The sequence below is a fragment of the Phyllosticta citribraziliensis genome (genome assembly GCF_038025025.1).
Source record: "Phyllosticta citribraziliensis strain CPC 17464 chromosome Unknown J3D65scaffold_8, whole genome shotgun sequence".
NCBI lineage: Eukaryota > Fungi > Ascomycota > Dothideomycetes > Botryosphaeriales > Phyllostictaceae > Phyllosticta > Phyllosticta citribraziliensis.
The window spans coordinates 663,601-679,478 of NW_027117345.1; the positions used below are offsets into that span (position 1 = coordinate 663,601).

At 55.5% G+C, this 15,878-nt stretch overlaps 7 protein-coding genes across 7 annotated transcripts; 1 reads left to right on the forward strand and 6 right to left on the reverse strand.

Annotated features, from left to right (window-relative positions):
- Positions 1 to 708: 708 nt before the first annotated feature.
- On the reverse strand, positions 709 to 1,983 carry J3D65DRAFT_429852 (CENP-S associating centromere protein X-domain-containing protein). Its single transcript, XM_066796181.1, has 2 exons — positions 1,084 to 1,983; positions 709 to 1,018 (listed from the first exon to the last, which is right to left on the reverse strand). The coding sequence occupies exons 1-2, from the start codon at positions 1,663 to 1,665 to the stop codon at positions 971 to 973; spliced, it is 630 nt and encodes a 209-aa protein (XP_066653669.1). The 5' UTR covers positions 1,666 to 1,983; the 3' UTR covers positions 709 to 970.
- Positions 1,887 to 3,895, reverse strand: J3D65DRAFT_429873 (Tautomerase/MIF superfamily). The gene is made up of 3 exons (XM_066796182.1): positions 3,762 to 3,895; positions 3,073 to 3,487; positions 1,887 to 3,013 (listed from the first exon to the last, which is right to left on the reverse strand). The coding sequence occupies exons 2-3, from the start codon at positions 3,448 to 3,450 to the stop codon at positions 2,303 to 2,305; spliced, it is 1,089 nt and encodes a 362-aa protein (XP_066653670.1). The 5' UTR covers positions 3,451 to 3,487; positions 3,762 to 3,895; the 3' UTR covers positions 1,887 to 2,302.
- On the reverse strand, positions 3,746 to 5,023 carry J3D65DRAFT_429772 (uncharacterized protein). Its single transcript, XM_066796180.1, has one exon. The coding sequence runs from the start codon at positions 4,821 to 4,823 to the stop codon at positions 4,068 to 4,070; it is 756 nt and encodes a 251-aa protein (XP_066653671.1). The 5' UTR covers positions 4,824 to 5,023; the 3' UTR covers positions 3,746 to 4,067.
- A 200-nt stretch (positions 5,024 to 5,223) lies between these two features.
- Positions 5,224 to 6,472, reverse strand: J3D65DRAFT_646662 (bucentaur or craniofacial development-domain-containing protein; the record flags this gene model as incomplete). The annotated part of the gene is made up of 2 exons (XM_066802290.1): positions 5,224 to 6,061; positions 6,126 to 6,472. The coding sequence occupies 2 exons, from the start codon at positions 6,470 to 6,472 to the stop codon at positions 5,224 to 5,226; spliced, it is 1,185 nt and encodes a 394-aa protein (XP_066653672.1).
- Positions 6,473 to 6,624: 152 nt separating this feature from the next.
- On the reverse strand, positions 6,625 to 9,885 carry J3D65DRAFT_629504 (anaphase-promoting complex, cyclosome, subunit 4-domain-containing protein). The gene is made up of 5 exons (XM_066800749.1): positions 9,586 to 9,885; positions 8,465 to 9,486; positions 7,722 to 8,408; positions 7,606 to 7,672; positions 6,625 to 7,553 (listed from the first exon to the last, which is right to left on the reverse strand). Exons 1-5 carry the CDS (start codon positions 9,803 to 9,805, stop codon positions 7,012 to 7,014), a joined length of 2,538 nt encoding a protein of 845 aa, XP_066653673.1. The 5' UTR covers positions 9,806 to 9,885; the 3' UTR covers positions 6,625 to 7,011.
- Positions 9,886 to 10,073: 188 nt separating this feature from the next.
- On the reverse strand, positions 10,074 to 12,197 carry J3D65DRAFT_573810 (putative coatomer subunit delta). The gene is made up of 3 exons (XM_066797650.1): positions 12,039 to 12,197; positions 10,532 to 11,980; positions 10,074 to 10,486 (listed from the first exon to the last, which is right to left on the reverse strand). Exons 1-3 carry the CDS (start codon positions 12,039 to 12,041, stop codon positions 10,397 to 10,399), a joined length of 1,542 nt encoding a protein of 513 aa, XP_066653674.1. The 5' UTR covers positions 12,042 to 12,197; the 3' UTR covers positions 10,074 to 10,396.
- Positions 12,198 to 12,274: 77 nt separating this feature from the next.
- Positions 12,275 to 14,557, forward strand: J3D65DRAFT_430318 (uncharacterized protein). Its single transcript, XM_066796185.1, has 2 exons — positions 12,275 to 13,717; positions 14,171 to 14,557. Exons 1-2 carry the CDS (start codon positions 12,723 to 12,725, stop codon positions 14,253 to 14,255), a joined length of 1,080 nt encoding a protein of 359 aa, XP_066653675.1. The 5' UTR covers positions 12,275 to 12,722; the 3' UTR covers positions 14,256 to 14,557.
- The last annotated feature ends 1,321 nt before the right edge of the window (positions 14,558 to 15,878 follow it).

Here is a 15,878-nt window from a genome sequence, read left to right on the forward strand (position 1 = left end):
AAGGCCCTATGCTGAACTCTGGTCTAGCCAGGAAACGAAGTGAAGAGATTGGGAGGGAGAGACCGCCTTGGGCGCGCAAGGATATGTGAACGTGGGCAGAAGTAATGTCGAGACAGAATAACTAGCAAAAGAACTTGAATTTTGGTGGAGGCTACCATGCCCACTCTATTATGTTGCGCATAGACCAAGTAGCTTGCCCACCCCGTCTCATATCTCGAGGCTTTGCCTCACAAGCATCCTTCGTGACAGAGGCTGCGGGGTAGCCGTGCTTCAGACTGGGATGTCGGGAGGTCGGCGAATATCAAATGGAGCTGGTAAGCTTGAGTACAAGTGCCATGCCGGGTGGCACTATCCCTCGTTGACAGAAGCGCTAAGGCGATTGACTTGAGGATCATGTAGGCCAACACCAAAGAAGCGGCAAGAGAGCCAGAAACACCAACGGCCATTGGTGCTCGGTAGAGTGGTTGCCGGATTAGTCGTTAAACGTGCAGACTGATTGGCGATGCTCCTAGTGGAGTTGACAGAATGGGCGTGCTAGGTTTGAGCACCGTCGCGCCACTCAGAGATGCGACGTCTCTCGGACCACCTTTTCCTTCAAACACGGCTGGGTGAAGGACAAACCGACTTTGCATATCCGGAAACCTCCATACCATACCAAGACCAGCCAGGTCAAATGACCAAAGCGAGAGAGATCGGGTAGAAAGGACCCATGATAAATCCTGGAGCGGTTTCCACACATCATATATGCTTGCGGAGCGCCGGGGATTTCGCCCTTTGATGGCGAATTTTGAATCTTGAAAATGTCCATGACCAGCTGGGGTCCCTTCGATACTCTTCCAAATTCATGGCGGCGAATCTTATGGCGCATAAGAAGGACTCGCTTTCATGGCAGCGCGCGAGGAGGATATTGCGGCAGTCTTATGGTCAACCTGTGGGGTTTCCATATCTTCAGTCCAGTATGGATCGCTGATCAAAAGTCCAGCAGGAGTTGCGGCGCCAGCTTTTCAAGGTCCTCGACCTGCAAGTAAGGCATTCAGTCAGCTTACACTTTTCGGCAAGACTTCCGTCAAGGCCGTAGCTCACCTGCAGAAAGCCATCGCCGGCTCCACCCAGGCTCTCCTCCTCGGTTTGCCTTCCAATCATCGCCCGAGCCAGTGCCTCTCTGACAAAAGTCTCCACGTACTTCTGTGTCACAGCCATGGCCTCTTTGCCTATCCGCACCTCTTTGTCCTCTAGCCCCTCGTGTAACAAGGCATTCAGCAGCTTTGCTGGTATGGGGTCTTTTGCAGTCGCGCCGAAGGCGTTTTGGGACGGCGGCAAGGCAGTCTCGTGATGTGGGGACGGGGAAACGCGGTGTGTGGACGAGCTGCGACGTCGGCTTGGTACCGGCGCGCGAGACGTGTCATTCAGGTCATCTGCAGAGAAATCGTCCTCAATGTCTGACATGTCGATTGAACCGGACGAGATGACTGTCGTCGCTGGTTTGAACGCGGCGCCTGGGCGAGCAGTTGTCGAGCTTGGCCCGGCTCGCGGCGGTGCGACTCTGGCCTGGGTGCGCAAGGTGGCTGTCTGGCTAGGACCGGCCTCGACCGCGCTTGCTTGGTTTTTCAGTTGCCGAGGTGGTTTGAAGGCCTTGTTGGCGCTTTGCTGGCGTATCGGAGGCATGGTCGCAATGGGCCGGCTTAGTGTGGATGGTAGGCAATGCAGAGATGGATGAGAGTTGTTTGGTCGAGGATGGATAAAGGCAGAGCAACTTGGGAAGGGCAAGATGAGCGCGTCTCCGGCCCGCCGCGAGCAACCACGCAATCACGTGTAGCCAAAGCACCCATCGGTAAATCCCAGTCACGCGACAGCAGCGTCATTTGGCGCTTAGGTTGGTAAATTGCACAATGTCAAGCAGGTGCCCCTGACGCAATCTTCGATGCAATGTAGGTACATGTATTATGGCGGGCCGCTGGGCCGCCGGCAGCTGGGTAGCTCGGTCATAGTAGGTAAAAAGGACTGGGTATATGCTGCGCCGCAATGCTCACAAAAGTAATATCAACGCCGCCTTCTTGAGAGAACCAGGAACGCCTTGCAGATGGCGCCCCTAAACGCCACAAAATATGCAGATGTGACTCCATGCAGCCGCCCTTGTGCAACCTCTTCTCTGCCCTTCAAGACACGTTGGTCATGCGGCTGCAGCCAGGAGCAAGACCAGAACGAACAAGCAAAAGAAAAAAGTCCATTTCGCATCCAATCAGAAGAGAAAGAGAGACAAAAGCGACCTTGATGAGATTAAAGGAAAAGGTAGAACATCCAGTCACTTTTTGAACAGTGCTATGAAACTCTTCCTTTTGCTCATCTTGGGCATAGGTTTCGACTCTGGAATGGCCGGCGCTTTGTAGCCGCTGAGGTTCGGTGTCGACTTCATGGGCGCCATTGATTTTCTTTTGGCAGTTCTAACGTTCAATTTGCTGTCGACCGGTGACAGGTCTTTTGCCTCGCCCGTGCTGGGAGCGCGTTCAGGTATCGGCGTCGAGACATCGAACGGAAGAGGGCTCGTTGGCGTGACAATGCTCGCAGATGCCAGCGAGCCGTTGCGTGAGGGCGGCGACGTCTTTGCCCGAAGCATGAAGGATCGCCTGGACTGCTTTGTCGTCGGACGCTTCACTTCACCGTTGGCCTCGGCCTGCTTCTTCTGTTCGCGTTCGATTTCGCCTAGCACGGTCCGACCATTCGTGGCAAGGTTTGATTCCTCCAAGGGATGGAATCGGATGACGCCCCTTTCCGGTGTCACGTTCAGGATCTCGTCCAGAAATTGTTGAAGTAGAGCGGCATTGCGCTTGTTCGTCACTGGCTGCACCAGCGAAGGCACAGTCGTTATGCTTAGAACGTAGGCGGGTTCGAAGGAGCCGCTGAGCAGCAGGCAGGTCGAATGCTGGAGGCTGATCATGATGCTGGCCTCGGGTCTTTGGAAGCGCTGAGAGAGCTGCGAGGAAAGATCCGTGACTAGCGTGTACTCGTCTTTAATCTGCAAGCGCATTAGGACCCAGCCAAACGCAGACATGGAAGTGGGTGGTTTTCACGCACAATGACATTGGTCTTGAGCTCTGCCACGACGGGCGAGTCCTTGACCACGCGATCTCTCGCCGTGCCCACCGCATCCTTGTCGCTGAACTGGCCCTCATAGTATTGCGTCCTCCGCTTCGACTTGACGCTACGGGGCGTGCTGTGGGTGTCCGGGTCGAGTCTCTCTCCAGAGGGACCCCTGTCTACGGGCCGCATGATGTTCTTGCGCTCCTCGAGGGTCTCGCCCTCGGGTATGGTGCCGATGGGCGACTTTGGCGGAGGCTCGAGCGAAATGTTGGTGGGGACAGGAGAGAGCTGGTCCTTTTCCCCGGCGGGCACAATCAGAGTGGTGCCAACAGCCTTGGGGAATTGATCGGCAGGGTCGGCCATGGTCGACATGCTCGCCCTCTCATTTGAGATGTTGGAAGGATCCTGGCTATGGACGGAATGAGGCATGACTCTTGGGGGATACGTGGAGATGATGGGGAGCAATGGCGAGGCGAGAAAGCTGATGATGGGATTAAGTAAAGCAGAGGAATCCTTTGGGATCTAGAGACGACGGCAAAGGGCGGACGTAGGTTGTACATGTGACATTCCTCGAGGGGCTCTGGGTAGGCAGGTGGCGTGGGGATGTCAGAGGCGCTACTGGATAAGGCGTGGAGGCTGCGAGCGTGGCGTCGCGCGGCGGTAGCTGGAAGGGACGGACGCACCAAGGAGGACAGGCAGAGGGGGGAAGAGAAGAGGAGAGAGAAAAATGAAATTGACGTGGGAGGGGGGGGCGATGGTGTTGTTAAGACTGGGGGAGCGGCGCACAAGGCGACGTTCGAGATATGAAATGCATGCAGGCGCAGAGGGAAAAACAACATGTACGGTAAGTAGATTGATTGCTGGGACGGGAGTGGAGAGCATCATCCATCAGTGAGTGGTTTGGTTTGGTTTGGGACCGCAAGACGCGCATCCACGCATCCGCATGTGGAACCCTAGTCGCTGCGACGAGTGCGGAAAGGCTCGTCGCCTTATCGCCAGCTCGTAAATGATGCTGAGGCCTTTGACTGTGGCACCCGGCGGCGCTGCGAACTGATATCGACTCTCGGTCTCTGGGGCGGGTGAGAAATCGACGGCGTGCAGTGGGTGGCAAGATGGACTTGGGATAGAGTGGGTGGTGTGTGGTGTTGGTGCGACGAGACGAGACGAGACTCCCTCTGGATGCATCTCTCTCTCTCTCTCTCTCTCTCTCGCTTCTCGTATCTCTGTCTCCTCCTCCAAAACAACAAAACCCGTCTGCGCACAAAAATAGGCCTGCCACCGCGATCCCTTGCAAGCCACCGTCGGTCGTCCTTCTGCACGGCTTCCTTGTGCCGCGTCATTCCGCAGCGACTCCAACGGTTGTCATTCGCACCCCCAGCGGAACGTTGCACCGCCGGGCCCTTAGCCCGTCGCTCCCTGGGGCTCTCCACCTCACCCCGAAGAGATAACCAGCAACCATGGCTACCACTATCTAGCATGCGCATGCATACGCGTCCCGCGACCTTTTCCGTCGTTGTTTTCGTGCTCTGCTCCACCATGTCCGGTCTATCTTCACTCTCTTGAAGACTCCCTCCTCCTCCGCACTCCAATGCCCCGTTACCTAATGGCGCGACCTTTTGAAATGACCTCTGACAGCACACAGCGTTGCACCGTGCCGCTGCAGCCCGCAAATGCTCTGCCCCATACCACTTAGGTACATGTCGTAGTACCTGTACTGTACCTACCACCAGTGTACCATGCTTCATCGCGACTTCATTCGCCTGCTGCCCTCTTCCGCTTTCACCGACAATTGACCCGGCCCCTTGGCCTTCAATCCTTCAATCTTTTACTCGCCACGCTGCGTCGTTCTAGACTTCGACTCGAACCCCCGTGCAGGTCTACGGCAAATACACGAGATTCCAAAACCAATGCCCGAGTAACAATTCTTGAACGTCTTTCCTTCCGGTGAAAATCGCCCAGTCTCAACGGCTTCCACGTGTTGACCGCCATTGTGGACGTGTATGTAAGAATTGACTGAGACGATAGAGTATGTAATGACCTTTTTCCTGGCATGAGGGTATCATTTGATCGTTTTCCTTTCCCATACGACCATTCTTGCCAAAACAAAACTCCTCTTCCTCGTGAACCCCTGCCCGGCCCTTTCGCTCAGGCACCGACACCCTTCATCTTGGCTGCCTTTCTCTCAGCGTCCTTCCTCTCGTCGACTCGGCTCAAAAAGTCCATCCGGCCCAGGTAGCCCTCCTTCGCGCGCCCGTATTCGTCCAGCTCGTCCGCAATGCCCTCGCGATCCACGTACCCGGCCCAATCCAACCTGCTCTTGTCCACCGTATTGAGCTTCTGTGCCTTGTCAAGCCGCCGCGCGCCTGCCACTGCTGCGCGTTCTGCTGCTGTCATGCCGTCTCTCTGGTTTGCATGAGGAACAGGCGACAAGGCTGCGAGGGTCGGATCAAGCAGCCTACGCCTGTTCGCCCATGTGAGTTGTTTATCGGGTGGCAAGCCTTTCACTTCTCCGGTAGGATTCGGGTCGAAGCGCGATGGGCGGCGCAGAGGGCGGCGAACTTTGAGTTTGCCATCGTCGGATGCGGTCGCGGGCGAGCCATCTGGAGGAGGGGTGGCTGAGGCACTACTCCTGGGCGCAGATTTCCGTTCTCTCAATTGTTGGTCCTGCTGTTGCTTTTGCGCTTCTTGCTGCGTGAGATACAGCCTTGCTTCGGCCGAGTTCTTTGGCACCTGACGCTCTTCTGTTATGCGGTCTCCGGCAAAGTCGTAGGTCCGCTTGATAGTGATTGTTTCTTCGTCTTCGGGCGCCGTCGCGGCGGCGACCGTCGTGCCCGTCGGCTGTTGAACGTCGCCATTCGCAGGGGCAGCAGGCGGTAATGGTTCGGGAGGTTTTGCGACGGGTGCTGAGGCTAGTTTTGACCATATTTCATCGATGTCTGCGGTTGCGCCCTCAGTGTCGGCCAAAGGCCGTCGTTCCTTTTGCCTGCAATGCGCGACTCTGTTAGTCTCTGCTCCTTTGAAAACCCATGCGTCGATGGAGCACTCACTCAGTCCTCCTTTGTGCCCTCGTCTTTACAAGACCGCCTTCCCCACCGTCGGCATCGCTGAGGTGCAGGTCTTCGTCTCCTCCCGAGGCGTCCTTTCTGCCTGTCCGCCGTTTCTTTCGCGCCACGGTTATCGTCGCCTCATCACCAGAATCAAGTTCGTCGTCATTGAGCGCGTCCCGCTTTCGCTTGGTCTTGGTCTTTCGGTTGGATGCGCGGGTGTTGGACTCGTCGTCGGTGTCGGAGCTGGAAGACTCCTCTGCTGCCACGACGGCGTCGGGATTGAACTCTTCATCGGAAGCCGAGTTGTAGTTCTCGTCCGTGCCGAGTAGGCCAGGTAATTCAGCCATGGGTCAAGTGAGGAGGAATGGCAGACAAGTTGGTTGAATGTAGAGCAGCACGTAGTCGCGAGCGAACAGTGGCGCAAGGATGCGAGGTGATCGGCGCTGGGATTTTGCTAGGGTAAAGCAGTGCTCGTTGCATAAAACACGCTCGACTTGCCCCTCAACTGCATTTTTGAATTCCTCCCTAATTTCTGGTGCCTGTGTGGCCGTTCAAATATCGATTGAGTCTTTTTAACAGGCCAGCAAGACTCGTGTTGAGCTCCCTCGTCGACATCTGCCACAATGCATCCCAGCATTCGTCAATCGTCACATTCATGCTTTTAGTTCTTTCGCTAGGGGTATTCTCACAGCCCCGCTCGGCAGTCCACTCGTCATCATACCAGCCAGAAACTGGTCGTACTGGTCCCCTTGAAATCAGCGAAGGCGCTATGCAATCAGCACAACCGGCCTTCGTCCTCCACAAGCACGCCTACACACAGACGCCATGCTATGCAACAAAGCAGAAGCAACAGTCAAGACCCTCTCGCCACAGCCCTCGTCATCTCTCAACCACTCATGATCGTGTCGATCGTCGTATCACCCTCGCCATCCCCATCGCGCTGGGAATCGTAGTCCAGGTCAAAGATCTTGTAGTGCTTCAAGTCCTCGCCCAAAACGCATACGATGCGCCTATCCTTGCGGCCGTTCACTTCAAGCCGAAGTGGGACAAAGTGATCGCCAGCACGAAAGACGTGCTTGACATAGCGGCTCCAGCGCTCCGAGTCGGCCGCTTCGAACTGCCAGCCGTCCCTGTTTTCGAGAGGTATAGCTGATCCACCTGGGAGCGCATGTGCCAATGTTTCTTGCGCAAAAGTTGACGTTGTGAACTGTGCTGTCGGTGCAAAGTCGCGCGAGTAGGCCGAGTAGGGCAGGAAGAGGAGATATGAGGTGGCGCCATGTTGGAGAAGAAGTAACAGAGACGAGTCGTCGGCGAATTTGACGTCCTTGATCGTGCCACCCAAAAACTCGACTGTGTTTGATTGCATAGATCGAACGTCATTCTCGATGTTTTCAAACTTGTCGGCGTGAACAATGCGATGGAGGCGGACTATTTGGTGGTTAGGCGTAATCTTGCAATTTTGAAGGCAGAGCTTGTTCACCTTGGCTCTTGTTTCCAGAAGGAACAATTGCAACGTATGTTGTCAAGTTGGACAGCTCTTCGAGTCTCTGTCTCTGGTGTTAGCGTGCGACTTTCTGGAAGGAGAACTGAGCAGACCTCGTGGACCATCCGCATGTCTCGGGCATGCGAAGCCTCTTCTGCCTCGAGGATGAGACCACAACTCAGACCGCAGTTGGCGGCCTGCCATGCCGTGATTTGCGCAAACAATCTGTCACATTGCGCTTGTAAGAGCTGTGTCACTGACCAAGTGCACAAGCTACCCTCTTGCACAGGCCGGTCCATTTTGAGGAAGTGCATGTTGTTCTTCACGTTTTCGTACTCCACCACCTCCAGCTTGAAGATGCCCAGGTCTTGTTGACGCCTCAAGAATGGGGTTAGGTTGCTCTCCTTTAGAGTCCTGGGAATGTACGCCAGTAGCTGGGCATAGTCAACACCAGCGTCCTTCTCGGCTTCTTCATTTGCCTGGGTCGATGGATCCGCGGCCTGAGTATCGATTTCGTGACGCAACCATTTCGAGAATGCGAGAAATTGGCGACGCTCTTCTCCAGCATAGATTAGGATGTTGTGGCCCAAGAGCCGGAGAGATCGAATGGTCTCAAGAATCTCGGTGAGTTCTTCAGGGGGCACGTTGATAATTGAGCTAGACCCCGTGTACCTCGCCAGGCCACGCAGCATGCTGACGACAATGCTACAGCGGTCGAGTGCGGGAAGCAGATTCTCGTGAGTCATTTCCAGAACTTTGGTGTATCCCTGCGTAGCAGCTTGATCCCAACGTTTGTGGCCCTAAGCAAAGTGCCATGTTAGCTTCATCCGCCTGCATCGTCCCGAGTCTGCCTTACACTTTCTGTCAACTCATCAGTCAACCATTCTTTGATGGTCTTCGGGCAATGGCCGGTGGCTGCGAGGTGATAGAGGCTTTGGACCAAGTCAGGTTCGCCCTTTGACGCCAGAGTCTCATCAATATTCAACATAAACTTCGACGGAAGATCTCGAGCATGATTGAAATAAGCTATGATGGTCTTCAGGCAGGCTCGAAGATACAGCAGGAGACTCTGAAGCTGTGCCGTTTTGGAAGCGATTAAGTGCAGGTATATTCCCGTCGTTGGTATGAAGCGGAGTGTCAACGGAGCAAGAGCCAGTTTGACATGCTGCGGTTTCTTTCCTCTGACCTCCATCAACGACAAGTGACTGCAAGAGTACGGATGCGAAGCAGTGAGAAGCGGGAGCGTGTTTGACAATGACCAGTCTCCTGGAAGCCGCATGGCGCCAATCTCCAAGGAATCATAAATGGTGGGACTGATGGATCCATCTTCGCATCCAACCAGAAGCACGTCAACAGTATTGTGATCCTTCAGGTGCTGAGAGTGGAAAATCGCATCGATTGACTGCTGCGAGCTAAAAGCGTCCGAGGAGCTTGCTCTCGACATCATCTGCAATGGATTTGCCGGCGGCGCAGGGATGACGGGAAGTTTTGGAAGTACATCTTGGACGTCAATCAACGCAATTTGGTCTGGAAGATCTGGTGCTATTCCAAGCTTTTGCATGTCCGGCTGGCGCTCGAGAAAGTCGTCTAACGTGACCTCGTCTTGCTTTTCAGCCCATTCATCGGTGGTAGCAAGCAGATTGCCTGACACCGAGTCATGGCCATTGGATGTCGCTTTGGAAGAACCGGTGCGGTCTTTGACGGAATCCACGTCTATAAAATTGACACCCCAGCCAAGGCAAGAGACTTTTGGGGCGGAGGTTTCATCGCCCAAAGACGCGGACGAGGCCTCTCGAAGGACTTGCTTGACGGTTTTTCCAGTTTCAGACGAGACAATGTCGATACTTCCATCGTCCCAGGCGACGGCAAGGTGCTGACCTGCGTGCGAGAAGAATGTTAACATCTGGAGGTTTGATGCGCGTCACATGATGGCGACAATGCGTTTGACGGGAGTCAAGAAGACGGGTCTTTGGTTACCATTGAATTTCCAACATATCGACTCGACGGCGCTGCCCATTTTGCGCTTGAGACCGAAAGCTCGTTGGCCATTGAGTCGATACACGTCGATGTTTTCATCCTTGGTGACGACGGCAACGAGGTCCATCGTCGGACAGTACGAAAACAGATGAGGGTAGATGGGCTGCTGGAGCGCCTTTTCGGCCTGCAGCATCAGCGATGGCGCCTGTGCAGGCTCCATGGTGCGCTGTCGGCATGCAGTGAGACGTGTGGTGGGCCCAAGGCAAAGCAATCGAGAGAATTGATCAATCCATAACGTGGTCGCAGTCGGGTCTGGCGCGGAAACTGAGGCGCGTCGCTTCAGATCGCGTCCGCGCATGGTAGGCACGTGGCACAGGAATTTCTGCGGCACTCCGGCTGCACCCCACAAAGACGACGAGAAGTGGAGCTTATGGATGCTCCTTATGACCCTCACGTCCCTCGTAATTGTTGAAAAGTGCTCAGGGGCTCTGGGGCTTAAATGCTCCATGTAGATTACTTTCCAAAGTGCACGAATGCTCCCTGTCTGCACTCTACTATCCACCAAGCCTGGACAACTCATGCCTTTGCCGCCTCACAACCACCACATTTGCAAAGTGCTTTGATCGGCTCACGGTGAGCTTCGGGGGGTGGTTTACGCATTACAAGGTCTAAGATTGAGCTCCTTCGGCTTAGTGACTTTATCGATGACCCCACGCTCAAGCGCTCCCGGCCCACCCCTGTCATTGTTCCATGGCCCAGGAGCCCGAATGCTCCCAAATCCACCCCCTGACCCCCATGTGCACACAATTCATCAAACTATATCGTAGGCCTCGGCAATCGATTTGACTTCTCTCGAGAAAGATATATCTTCGTTCTCGTTGAGCAGAGTGACGTTTGAGACCTAGTCCAGTTAGTCATGGTCGCTTCTTCCAGGCTGGGAACTTACGTCGACTTCCACAAACGGCTTCGTCTTGGCGAAGCGCACTCTCATTGGCAAGAACTCGGCATCGCTCTCTGCTTGAGCCTCAAATTCAAAGCTGCCGTTGGAGTTGGCGGCGTCGACGTTGCCAATGTTCCATTCCAGACTGTCCCCGGAGACCTCGTAGACAGCATCGAGACTTGAAACGGACGGTTCGCTTGTGCTGTAGGGGATGGTGACGGCCACGTCCTTCAGAGAATCATCGCCTGACAGCTTGTACTCGACAATCACGCTGTACGTGTTGACTCCCGCCTCGGAGGCCCAAACAGTAAAGGTGATTGGGAGGTCGTCGAGGACCTCTGAGCCGAATGTGTGCTGCCACCGGACGACGGGAATCTTCGCGTTGATTGCGAACCCCTTCGAGGCATCTGCTGCCTGAACAATCTTGTCGCTCGCGAATAATGGCCGATTGACCTTGGGGTTGAGATTGATTTGCACTCCGCGCGTGTTGCCAACGTCCATGTGCAGCCTGGCCTGCGCAAGCGCGGGATCAGAAATGCGTAGTTGCAATTCACCCTTCACAGTGAAGACCTTGACAGAGCCATCCTTGCTCAACTTGGCGTCAAAATTCTCGGCAATGATGATGTGGAACCCGTTGCCGTCCGCAGATGTGGGAGCGCGAGCGGCGGGCGTTGATGCCGATGCGGGCGTCGGAGTACTGGATATCAGAGGCGCTTCTGGCTCCGGGCCAAGGTCCGCGCGGACAGCATCGAACATGTTGGTGGTCTTGGACTTTTTGCCCAGCTGCATGCCCTTCCCTCTGACCGGCATGGTCTTCTTGTTCTCGTTCTTGGCCGCATAGTAGCTGTCATAGGTATCGGGGACGGGGGATTGGACAGGTGGCGTGTATGTAGGGTAGGAGGGCGTGCGTGGGACTGCCCCGGCGCGACCACTGCGAGACATTTCCTTGCGTTGCATCTCGAGCTGCTTGGCCTTCCTCTTGCGCTCTTCACTGGCTTCCAATTCCTTGTTACGTGCAATTATTTCCTGGATTCTCTCCTCGTGAGACTCCATGTCCAGGAACGTCTTGATCTGCGACAAGGTCAGGTTCTCGCGATAGCCCAGGGTGACGAGCTCATCAAAGGCGCTGAGGAGCTCAAAGGCATTGCGAAGAATCTCGCGCTCGTCTAGACTCTTGCAGATGCTGGAGACGACCTGGGCAAACAAATGCAGCGAGTCGATATCTTGAAGGATGTTGGATTGGCGGTTCGTGATCAGGACCATGTACAACTCGTCAAGGGGCTGGTAGACGTAGCGGACATTGTCCTGCTCAACGGTCGTGTGCTGGGTTCCGGAGTCGGCAAGCTTAGGGAAAGATGCAAGCAGGGCTTCGATTCGGGACCGCTGCATCTCACGGAATTGGCGCGAGAGCACGGCTTTGCCGCCTCTGGTGCATATGGAGGCTGCCAGGACAACCTAGGGGACAGACGAGTTAGCAAGCGCAGGGTCAATTGGAGGCCTCCACTGGACGCACCATGTTGGACGGGAAGAGCGCGAGACGGTGGGCAATCCAGATGGACCAGGGCGTTCGTATCAAGGAAGAGAGCAATGGAGGGTGCTGCTGTGGGAGGTGGAGGGCAATGTTTCTCAACACCTAGGTGGCTTCTTCCGTTCCAATCCCCGGTACGCTGCCCGCCCGTGGGAGCAGCCAGCTGGAGACCGTGGTCCGAGCGCCCTCCATTCCTTGGCTCGCTTACCTAACTTTTCCGTACCGAAACTAAACCCTCCCCGGCCCACCGTTCCTTCCTTCGGTTCCCGTCCGTGCCTGTGTCTGCCCTGCCTGCCTGCCTGCCTGTGGCCTTGGTTCTCCCGTCGCGTCGTTTTCCCGTCACCGTCACCTCTTGCCCGCCACCTGCACGCACACTGCACCTCTCTCCAGTTGCCCGTTCGTTTGCCACGACGCGACCTGACCCTCATCGCCATCTACCACAGACGCCTGCTCGTCTTAGCATTCTCCTCTGCCCCAATCCTACCATCGACCGAAGACAAAGTCTGCACCTCTACGACCTGAGAACCGCGCGACCGACCAAGCCAGAGCTTACCCGCTCACCCCGCCTGCTTCTTACTGATTTGCAGCACGCCACTTGGAGTACCGCACTCATTCCACCATCCGCCGAGGCTGCACGATACCCACGTCGCAAACAGCCACTGCGGCGTCATGGCCATGGCTGCCAACCAAACCCTCCCCGGCCTGCAGGTCACAGCGCCAGAAGAAGACATGGAAATTTCAGACTACGAGCGGACTGCCGATGACATCGACATCGACATTGACATAAGCGTGGAGCCCATCCGAGAAGAGGACGACGACTACATGGTAGACGACCGCTCGGAACACGAGAACAAAGACGACATCATGCTGGACAGTGATGGCCAAGAAGATGAAGATGGCATGATGCAGGACAACTTTTCTGTCCCCGATGAACATCTGACTGATGCCAGCGACATTGGCTACGTTGATATTGAAGTGAAAGAGGCCCCGCAGGAACCTGCCGACACGGACGTCCGAGATGGAGACCAAGTTGACGACTTCATTGACTACGATGACAATGTCACCCTTGAACCAAAAGAAGAAGACCAGCTTCCGATGCAACAATCGGAAGCCGCGCCGCCCATGCCCCCAAACGCACCTGAAAACAGCCAAGGCGTTGGCCCTTCGGAGACAGGGGATGCTTCATTCCAGCAAGTCGCCGAGAACAGTCCCGTCTCGCATCAAGTCGAGTCTCTTCGTCAAGAGCCAGATCCACAAGACCCGCACACTTCTGAAGACACTTCCCACGAACAGACTGACAAAGACGTGGAAAGCTCCGATATGCCCGCCAACCCCTCGGAAGAGCCGGCGGACAAATCGCCCGTTGGAGCCTCCCAGGAGAGCCATGTCAGCGGACACCCGCCTGAGACGGACGCAAGCGTTCCCGAGGAAGCACTCAAAGACCAAGAAGCTCCCGAGAAAAGCAGCGACCAGAATTTGGCTCAGTCCCCCAAGAATGTTGACAGTTTGCCGGTGCCTGAGCCATCTCATGGAACGAACCAAGAAGAGACCCGGGCAGAAGGTCTCGATGGTGCCGTGAACTTGACTCACGAAAAGCAGAATGGGGAAGAGCAGCAAAGCACATCGACGCATTCTCTGCATCCCGTTGTGGTCGTTTACAACGAAGAAGAAATATCTCTCTTCCCTCCCAGCGATGGTGACACGTCTGGAAGCTATTACTTCCTTCAGGATGAGGAGCTTGCCCACGGAAGCATCCGATCTCTCCTCGACGCATGTAGGCAGGTTCTAGGTGACACGGTTCAGCACGAAGACGAGTTGGAGATAGATGTAGCGGAACTCGGCCTTCGCGTCAGTGAGGTATGTACAACGCATTTCACGCGATGCATTTTGCGCTAACACGTTGTCAGGAATCGCTTGATGCCGCCCAGTGCACCTTTGCCCAAGTCCTTGATGCTTACATTCAGCTGCATCGAAATGATGGCGTCGAGAATCCCGGGCCACTTTACGTGGCTTTGAGCACGAGAACCAAGTTCTCCGCTCGTTTGGGGTCCATCATGAAAACCGTCTCTGATGGAAAGGGAATGTCGCAGCTGCCCTTTCCCGATTACGCTGCCGAGGAGGAGCCATACTCTGATTCTCCAGATCACCATCAGCAGGAATCCGAAGGTCACGCAGAGGAAAGCGGCCGAGCACCCGATGTAAAAGACGCCGCCAACGTCTCGGCTCGCGGAAGCCTTGCTCGTGAACGAGGTGACGATCTCGATAGCAGTGTGAGCCAGGGACAAGAAGTTGTGCCCAGCTTGCATAGTACCGGTGCTGGAGCCGACCCCGGCTCGGCTGACACAAAACCTGAAGAAAGCTTGGCGACGGATGGAACTCACTATTTGGATACCCACGAGGCCGGAGAAGAGCCATACGCTGATGAGCTTCCTGAGTACAATTCTGAGGACGAAAACACAACTCGTGCTGGAGACAGCACGGGGGTGTTTGCAACGGGCGACTTTTCAGCGGCATCACATCACGACCAGAGCGACTTGGACGATGTACACAAAGGCGACGATGGCGAGTCGCACGGCTCATCGACCGTTCGGGGAGACAACACACCCGCAACCACAGAGCACGGCACTTTGGCAACCAGTCACGCGGCAGAACCCGCGGCTCAACATCCTCAAACAGAGACTGAATCCTTTGTCGGAACGGTCGATGTTCAGGAGTTTGGCTATGGGGGTAGCGCCGATGTAGCAGGCCAAGAGGGCAACGACGGTGAAGAAAATGAAGATGCTGAAGAGCACGAGCCACACGTAGATGAGGATGGATACGCTGGAGAAGAGAACGAGGATCACGGAAGCAGTGCTCAAGGTTTTGACCAGAGCGGATATGTCGGCAGAGAGTATGAGTACGCCGAAGATGACCCTAACCCACAGCAACAAGATGCCGATTTCAACGATGAGGAACAATTCGATCTGCCTAGCGACGATGAGCACGATGGGTACGACGACCAGGAACCCCAGGCCTTCGACGAAAAGATCCACGTCCAAGAGAAAGGCAACGATTCGAACGAGGCAGGAATTGCCGACCAAGAAGCAGGCGAGTACGTGGTTGTCGAGAATGAGGATGCCTATGAAGAGGGCGACCCTGAAGCCAATGATCACGATGGACGCTCTACGCATGATGATCAGTCCGATGACGCCTACGCCAATCAGACAGCGGAGAACAACGAGGATGCGACGCTTGCAGAGCTTGGGGCCGACGCGCAGCGGACTGCCGATGATCAATATCACCCAGCAAGTCCCATTGGAGGTGGAGTTGACGACGATACCATTGACTACGACGACGAGGAACTTTCACGTCAGTCGGAAGAAGAGGCCTCGACGGCTGAAGGTGTCGCTGCATCTCCGTCCAGCTTCAAAAGAACCTGGGAGGAGTTTGATCACGGCGAGAAGACCGCTGACAACGACCAAGGTAAGCCAAGTTCACACGCAACGACACTGGATCGGCAAGCTCACGGTCGCGCAGCTCTCAAGAAAGTCAAGTCCGGGTGATGGCCCTGTCGAAAGCCCGGGATGAGGACTGCACAGCCACGAAAGCTCGTTTTCCCACGGTGCCCCCAACCCCCATTCCGATGTTGGCGCTTCCTCCAGTTCCACCGCGCGTCCAACAAAGAACCCTTGCCCCCGTGTACACGTAACTTGAAGACAGCTAGCCCTGCTCCGGACTTGCGGCCGAAGGGCCATGCCTCAGCAGTGCAAACGGATCCGAAGCAAAGCCGCGGCTCGAAGACTCGACGATACATAGCGAGCGGATGGATGACGACGGCCTCGGATT